Genomic DNA, 8,548 nt, shown 5'->3' on the forward strand with positions numbered 1-8,548 from the left:
TCCGTCTGTCTGGCGAGCGCACGCGCCCTATAGCAAAAACCTCTCCCCAAAAAAAAAAAAGTGAGAGAGCAAGCCACCAGGTCCAGGACTCGAACTGCAGTCGGTCACATGGGAGTCCAGCTCTTTAACTACTATGCCACCTGCTGGCCCCAATTATTATTATTTTAAAATTTGCTGTAGGGCATGTGCATTCGCCAGAGAGAGACAGAGAGTGAGAAAGCAAGCTGCCAGGTCTGGGACTTGAACTGCAGTCAGCCATGCAGGAGTCCAGCGCCTTAACCACCATGCCACCTCTGGCCCACAACCTGAGTTCTTTACTGTGGCCCTGCAGCCCTCTGATCTGGCCACTGCCCTCCCCTTCGCTCTGCCTTCTCTGTAACCTTCTTCCTGCTCTTGTAAGAGCATGGAATTCAATTTTGCCCGAGGACTTTCACACTCGTGTCCCCTCTGGTTCGAACATGGGCCCCAGGCTGTCCACGGCTGCTCCTTCTTATCTTTTAGGTCTCAGCTTCAGTGTCACCTCCAGAGAGACTTGTCTGACCTCCTGACTTCAAGCACCTCACCTGTTCCTCTCTAGCCCTTTTAGTCTCAGGGCGTGTCTCACTAGGGAGAGAGGGAGGGAGGGAGAGGGAGAAGGCACCCTACAGCAGGGTGTGGGCACACCAGTTCCCCTTCCTCCAATTCTTCATCCCACCAGGATTTGGGGCACGTGTGCATCCAGTGTGTTCTTTAAACTGTCAGAGCCAGGATTCGAATCCTAGTTCAGCCTCATGGAATCGTGCTCCCTTGTGCACAGCGCTTAACCACTGTGCGAGGGGCCAGCCCACCTTGTTTTAATTTTGTAACTCTTATTATTGTCTGATGCTTTCCTGGATTTTAAAATTGTAGGACCAGCTAGTGGTGTGGTGGTTACGGCCCTGGATCCCACATGGCCAGTAATGCAGTTCAAGTCCCAGAGCTGGCAGTTTGAAATTCATGCTGGTGTGTGCCTTAAATCCCGAGAGGAAAATGGACGAGAAGGGATTGTGGTGTGGCCATCCCCCCTGGACAGTGTTCACTTTCCTTCTCTTTCTGTCTTTTTCTGTCTTGGGTGAGCACACGTGCCCTATAGCAAAAACTAAAAAGTAAAAAATAAATAAACAAGACTGTTGAGCATGACTTCCGGTCCTAGCCTGGGGTTGCCAAGACACATGGAGAGTCCTTCAGGGTCACAGGGAGCGGGCATAAAGCCTTTGACTCACCACGTTCACGGCGGGGCTCGGGGCTGTCCCCGCGCCCTGGCAGAGGCACGCTTCAGAAATCTGCAAAGATAACAGCCTGCAGATGTCAGGCCCTACGTCCCCAGAAATCCCGGGGTTGGGGGTGGGGACGCTGACCCTCAGCTTCCAGAAGTCACCCGTTCCTTGGTGGTTGTGCCTGTTAACTGGACTTGAGAATTTCTTCCAGTCAAATCAAAAACTCTTTCCAAGAAGAAACGGCAAAGATGCGTGTGCGCCTTCCGCTGTGCGCCCTGACTCAGGCATCTGCCTACCTGAGGGTAACCTCACACTTCCTTCCAGGGTTACTTTCCCCCAGCTTTGGCCAGCAAAATTCTGAAAGTGTGTTCTGGAGAAAAGCTGCGCAATGGTTTCGCCATGGGTGGGACGTTGGCTGCTCCTCGTCACGCCGGCCCTTTATATACCTCCGGGCAGCGGCATGGCGAGCACATCTGGCCCCGGCAGCTGCAGGGACTCAGGCCCCGCTCTCTCGCCATGGGCTCTCGTACAGGTACCAGCCCGGCTGCCCCCTGCACCCAGGCACGGTCTTGTCTCAGCGGGGAGGAGGCCTGCTCGGCTGCTCACCCGGGTGCGGTGGCTGCGGCTGGGCGGGCTGGGGCGGGCTGGCCCAGGGGCCTCACAGCTTGGTCTCCTTCCCCAGGACCCACGAAGTCTGCCCTGTTCCTGCTCTGCTGCTTGGGAACCTGGCTGTCCTCCCACATGTCCCCCATCCGTCCGCTCCCACGGAAGGACCTGAAGAAGACGATGGTGGAGTTGCGGTCCCTTTCTAATATGCTTCTGGACGACTTCGTAAGTGCCCGGAGGCTTTGTCTCTACGCCATCTCTTACACATGCCTTCCTCTGGCCCCCAGAAGAAGAGGGGGTGGGGGTGGCAAGATGGGATGGGAGCATCTATCTGTACAGGCTGGGGTGGGATCTTTTTTTTTTTTTTTAATTATTTTAGCTTTTTTATTTGTTATTGTTTTAATGTGGTATGGGGCACACGTGCTCTCCGGGGAGCGGGGAGTGAGGAAGCGAGCCGCCAGGGCCGGGACTCAAATCCCAGTGGGTCATATGGGTGGTCTAGCACCGTCACGTCCCCACTGGCCCCGATGGTGGGGTCTTTGAGGGTGAAGATGCACTAGGGTCAGAGGCAGAGGTGGGCTCCGAGCCACCAGGAAGCCTGTGATTTCTCAGCACGCTGCAGGGGCTGCTGCTTATGCGACTTTGGCCCAGACCCGTCTGGTTCACGGTTCGGTTCAATGCGTTTCTGGCCTGAGAGGCAGCCGTAGACAGGCGCCATCTTGCCCTCAGGAGCCCTCTAAGGGGCCGCCAGTCTAAGCTGTGAAGGACGCCCCTGCATCTGCAGGGCCCTGAAGCCCCGCACCGGTGGGCGAGGGTCTCCTGCCAGAGGGCGACCGGCTGGTCGGCACCCGTGTGCATGGCGGGGTTGGCACAATGGCGGGCCTGACCTGGCGGAGTAACGCCCACGGGCACTTGTGTTTTCTCCGCGCTGTGACCCAGCTGGGACCTCTTAGCTGCATCGGTGAAATGAATAAACACCAGAACCTGAGAGATGACCGTGAGGTTGGCGTCACCTCCCCATTCATCACCCTGGCTTTCACCTCGGGCCTGGGCTCCAGGACGCAAAGGCAGAGGCTGTTACCTACGTAGCTGGGGTCCCCGAGGGCTCTTACCTAGATGGTCTAACCCAAAAGCTGCTAGTCCTGTGGACAGCGGAAGGGGTGGGAGTGGTCTGGAGTCCTTGTCTGGAAAACTCTCCCTAGAGACATCTGCAGAGTCACAGATAATGAACGCCCGGGGTGCTCTCGGCCCCACCTCCCCGAGTACCTGCAGGCAGGTCCCCAAAGGCGTTGGAGGCCTCGGCTAGGTGGGGTAGACAAGCAGGACAGGGCAGTGGTGACAAGCACAGGCTTCAGAACTTGCCAGGCCTGGGCTGCGATGCTGGGTCTGCGCTTGATCTTGGGCCGGCTCCGCAAACCAGCTGAGCGCTCGGTCCTTCTGGAAATAGGATAGCGATGGCCACAGCCTCCAGGGTGGCTGCCCCGACCAGCTCTGATGTGACCAGGCAGGTCACAGAGGAAGCACTCGAGCGTTCGCTGCTAAGCTCGCCCTTGCTCGGCTTCCTTCCACAGAGGCGCAGAGAGAGGGGGATGCAGATATCCGAAGAATACAAGCCACCCTGCTTCATGTCTGACCGCCACGCCCCAGACAACATCAACGCCGCAGCCATCCAGGCGTACTTCAAGGCCATGGAGCCATTCGCAGATAACAAGACGGAGATTAGAACCATCATCCACCAGCTCAGCAAGCTCAAGTCTCGAAATGTGCCCGAAGTGAACGTTGTTGTGCCCACAGCCAGCTTTCCCCAGAAGTCCTTCACCCTGACTCTCTTACAGGAGCTGGCAAGCTGCATGGGCCTCGCTTTACAGTCTCTGAACTCCAGACCCCAGCGGGCCGCGTAAGGCCGTCCGGTGGGCGCGCCCTTCGGAATGGCAATTGCACGACGCCTTACCAGCTGCCAGGTGACCGGCAGCTGCGGAGCTCTGCTGTGGGTTATTAAGGAAATTATCCCGTGAGTAATCCCAGCAGCTCCTCAGAGGGGCCAGCCCTGGGAGAGTTAAGTTTATGAATTAACTTTAAAAGATGACGCCATTGTTATTCGTCTGGTCTTTCTCCTGCGCTATTCCATGGATTTCCATCTTAATTTATTCTCCTCCTGCCCTCTGGAGGCAGGCGGGGGTCGCATGTTAATTTATTGATATTTATTGTACTAATAATTGTTCGTGTTCCTTGGAAGAGCCCTCAGAAGCTATATAATAAATTATTTTGAATTGTTTTCTTGACTGTTTTGGATTTTGTGAGCGGGCTGGAATGACGGATGTTGTGGCTGAGGGTGCCCGGGACACGCTCTAGCAACAGGTACTGTGCGGGGACGCAGATGTTTCGTGGCTAATGGAATGGGGGTACATTTATTTTGCTGCAGAAAATTTCAGAAATCCACACATGGGGTTTTTGTTTTTTGTTTTTTTAAATAGAGGTTTTTGTGTTAGGGTGAGTACACTTGTCAGAGACAGTGAGAGGAAAGAAACCAAATCACCCCTGGGGGGATGGCCACGCCGCAATCCCTTCCCCTCCGTTCTCCTCTCGGGATCTTAGGCACGCACGCACTTGTGTCCAGCGTAATTTTCAAGCCACCAGATCTGGGACTTGAACCATGGTTGGCCATGTGGGAATCCAGTGACCTAACCACTACACCATCTGCTGGTCCCACACATAGGCTTTGTGTGATAATCGTTTTTCATGAGCTTTGTGAAGACTCTGGATTTCTGTCACTGCAACCTCCCCCTGCACAGACCCAGTAACGGACACTAATCCCAGCAGCGACAGCCATTTAGCCAGCATTTTCTTTAATATATATATGTATTTATTTCATTTTATTCACTATTATTATTTAATTTGACAAGAGAGAGAGAGCGAGAAAGAAAGTGAGAAAGCAAGCCACCAGATCCGGGACTCGAACCAGAGTCGGCTATGTGGGAGTCCAGCACCTTAACCACCATGCCACCTGCCAAGCATTTTCTTAATGCCAGGTCATGGAAGTGCTATCTTTCCCTTCTTCTTCTTTTTATTTTCAAAAGAACTGAAAGAAAGAGAGAGAAAAGGAAAGTGAGACAGCAAGCCGCCAGGTCCGGGATTCAAACCGTGGTCATTAACTGCCTTAGCCACCATGCCACTGCCTTCTTTGTGAAGGTGGGGGAACTGAGGCAGAAAGTCATTTAGTCACTTGCTTGAGGCCACACCACTAAGTGGTGGAATCCGGATTCCGCCTCACGCTGCTCCACCCTCCCCAGTCTGCTCCTCCCTGGGTCTTCCAGGCACCAATTCCCCACTGGGTATGCAGGCCCTGCTCGTCCTGTTCCATTTCATCAGGCTCTTTCGTCTCTCTAAAGATGTTGCTCCAGGGTGCATGCACTCACAGAAGAGAGGCAGAGAGGGAAGCATGAGAAAGCATCCCCTGCTGGGGTGGCCATGCTGTAATCCCTCCTCCTCCATGCTCCTCTAGAGATCTGGGGTACACACACAAGCCCAACATGTTTTTCAAGTTGCCGGGTCTGGGACTCGAACCATACAGTCAGTCATGTGGGATCCAGCCACCTTCACCACCACCCCACCGGATGGCCCAGGGCCTTTCTCCTTCCCCAGGTCCCAAGATTCCATCATCTTGAATGGGTGCTGAGTCCGAAGCTGGCACAGATTCCTGCAGATCATAAGATCTAATGGGTCTCCGAGCGTGGTCTCTGGGTCGGAGCAGCGTCTCTTGGCAACGTTCCACAAATGCACATCCGTGGGCCCGCCAGCACTGCTAGATCAGATAGACGTCCGGGGGCAGAGCCAGCGCTATGCAGCCGGCCCTGTGGGGGATTCTGACGCATGCAAGCTCCAGTGAAGAGCCCCTGATCCTGAGTCACCCCGTGTCCTCACCTCCATCTTATCTGTGGGGCAACGAGGACCAAAGAGCCCGTATTGTCTGGGCAAGCCCACACAGATGGGGTGCGGGTAGGTCGGATTTGTCACTTGGGGTTGGGCTTCTCATTCTTACTCTTGGGGGAATTTCTGCCCCAGTCCCCCACCAGGCTATGAGGCCCCCAAATATCCCAGTCTCATGACAACATGTAGGTGATGCTTCCAAAACACCCCCAGTGGTGAACACCTGTCATTCTTTTTACTTTAAAGAATTATTTTATTTAACTTGATTTATTCATTTATCTACTTGAATTTGACCAGAGAGGGACAGAGCGAGAGAGGGAGAGTGATTGGAGAGAGAGTGCGGATGTAAGCCGCCAGGTCTGGGACGCAAACCAGGGTTGGCCACGTGAGTCCAGAGCCCTTAACCACCACGCCACCTGCCAGCCCCCTATTCTCTTTGACTGTCCTGTATCAGAACATTAGAAAACGTTATCTATCCCCGGGATCAGCAGTTAGCGTAATGGCTATGTCGCTGGACTCCCATGTAGTCGACCATGGTTTGAGTCCTGGACCTGGTGGCTTAAAACTCACACTGGGCGCGTGTACGTGTGTGCCCAAGATCCCGAGAGGAGAATGGAGGAAAAGGGATTGCAGCGTGGCCATCTCCTGGTGGTGGTGGTGGTGGGGGGGTGATTTCTAGCTCTGCCTCTCTGTCTCTCTGTGTCTCCAGTGAGCACACAAGCCCTATAAGCAAAAATCCTCCCAGAAAAAAAGTCCCGGGCCAGCTCTGGAGCACAGCGGTTAGGTGCCATGAAGGGGAAGAGACCTAGGTTGGAGTCCCCGCCCTGCTGGTCTGAAAATACCCAAGTACACCCATGTGGTGCCATGAAGGGGAAGAGACCTAGGTTGGACTCCCCGCCCTGTTGGTCTGAAAATACCCAAGCACACCCATGGCCAGAATTCTGACAGGATGGGGAATCGGGGCGGGGAGTTCTCGGTCTCTCTTTCTCACGCACATGCACGTGCCCCCTGGAGAAAAAAGGAATGAGCCTCTTGGTCGCACTAGCCACAGCCTAGTGCCCAGTCGCCAGGGTGTCCGGCAGAAAGGGCCCCTGCAGTGCAGGGCTCCCGGAGAGCGGGCCTTCGACCAACACGCTATGAACGACAGACGAGGTCCCAGAGCCTCTGAGCGGAGGGCACGGTGAGATGCAGTAACTTCTACTGGGGAGGGAAGAGAAGCCCCAGGTCGGGCGGCACTGACCGCGGGGCCACGCGCCCTGACCGAGCACTCTAGCGTTCTTCATGGACGACGGACAGTGAGCCATGGCAACGGTAGTTCTCACCTCCTTTCGAATCAGTGTGTCATGCTGGCCCCGTCAGCGACGAGTTAGTGAGAGCGACAGGGCCCACGCTGTACGAGAATTATGTTTTTGGTTTGTCTGGGGGCACGTGTGCTCTCTTGAGAGAGATACAGAGATAAGAGACAGAGTGGGAGAAGGAGAAAGCACTCCCCATGGGGCATGGACGGGCCACAATCCCTTCTCCCCCATTTCTCCCTCCTGTCAGGATTTGGGGCACGTACACACACACACACACACACACACACAGATTGCTTTTCAAGCCACCAGGGCTGTGATTCGAACCACGGCTGGCCTTGTGGGTACTCTCTGCAACTTAACCTCTGGGCCACCGGGCCAGTTCGAGCAGTGTGCTTTGATGGTTTGAGACTTCGGTTTGGTGGCGCTGAAGCCGGCCTCCACTGCAGAACTCAGACCTGCAAGTGCTTCGCCTTCGTGGTTTGCCCAGTGGCTGGGAGCAGGCAGGAGCCCATGGCTGCAGGAGGGCAGGTGACCAGGCAGCGCGGATGGGAAGTGCCGGCATCTCAGAGGGGCGACTGCAGAGAGATCTCAGAGCGGCTGCCTGGGCCCAGGGGCACAGCCTCGCAGCATCTCCCGGCCACCGCCCCGCTCGGCCAGAGACAGTCAATAGTGCTTGATTGACGACTGACCTGGAGCTGCTGCAGATCCCACTGTGGCCTGGGCTGTTCTTTGCACCTTTGCACCGAGGCCCACAGCTCTGCGGATGACTCAGCGCAGCCGGGCCTCCCTGCAGGGTTCTCTCACAAACCACCTAGCTGTGCTTGCAAAGAGAGGGATGGGCTCTGCAGGCTTGGGGTTTCCCCTCTCCTACTCCCAGCTCCCACCTACGGCTCCTCCTAAGCTCACGCCCCTCCCGCCCTCGTCGCACATCCTAGGCTGACTCGGAGAGGCTCAGTGGCCTGGGCAGCGACAGGGCCCCAGCCTGCTAATGCTGACACTGCTGCCTTGGAATTCTTCTTCTTCTAAGTTATTTCTTCCGCTAGAGAGAGAGCGGGGGACACCCAGCAGGCCTTCCCGCCGCAGTCGAGCCAACCCCGGCCAGGGCCACCGATGCGTGCCCAGCGTGAGCGGAGACCTCGGGCGCAGACCTGGGCCTTCCCCCTGGCCTGAGCCTCGCCGGTGCCTGTCTAGTCCTGCCCTTGGATTCTCGATGATTTCTGCACAAGGTGTTCTCCGTTTTCATTTTGCACTAGGCCTTGCTAATTACAGAGCTGGCCTTTGTGGGGCGCCTGGGTAAATGCAGGTGTGGGGGGTTTATATCAGAGGTTCTGATGCAGTAGGTCTGGGCTAGGCCCTGAAATCAGGTTTTGTCGTTGTTGTTGTTTTTCGTTTTCTAAGGTTTTTGCCACACGGCATGTGTGCTCGCCAGAAACAGTGAAAAAGTGAGAAATCGCCCCTCAGGGGCTTCATTCTCCTGGGATT

General features: G+C 55.6%; 1 protein-coding gene across 1 annotated transcript; it reads left to right on the forward strand.

The window, feature by feature from the left end:
- Positions 1 to 1,634: 1,634 nt before the first annotated feature.
- On the forward strand, positions 1,635 to 3,924 carry IL31 (interleukin 31). Its single transcript, XM_006149342.1, has 3 exons — positions 1,635 to 1,767; positions 1,918 to 2,066; positions 3,413 to 3,924. Exons 1-3 carry the CDS (start codon positions 1,635 to 1,637, stop codon positions 3,740 to 3,742), a joined length of 612 nt encoding a protein of 203 aa, XP_006149404.1. The 3' UTR covers positions 3,743 to 3,924.
- Positions 3,925 to 8,548: the final 4,624 nt, after the last annotated feature.

This window comes from Tupaia chinensis, unplaced genomic scaffold, assembly GCF_000334495.1.
Source record: "Tupaia chinensis unplaced genomic scaffold, TupChi_1.0 Scaffold000258_1, whole genome shotgun sequence".
Classification (NCBI taxonomy): Eukaryota; Metazoa; Chordata; class Mammalia; order Scandentia; family Tupaiidae; genus Tupaia; species Tupaia belangeri.

Bases quoted from the DNA above. Each gene is read 5' to 3' on its own strand.
- IL31 (XM_006149342.1), top strand. From the start codon at position 1,635: ATGGGTGGGACGTTGGCTGCTCCTCGTCACGCCGGCCCTTTATATACC. The intron at 1,768-1,917 runs GTACCAGCCCGG...CTCCTTCCCCAG, and splicing joins CGCCATGGGCTCTCGTACAG to GACCCACGAAGTCTGCCCTG. The intron at 2,067-3,412 runs GTAAGTGCCCGG...TTCCTTCCACAG, and splicing joins ATATGCTTCTGGACGACTTC to AGGCGCAGAGAGAGGGGGAT.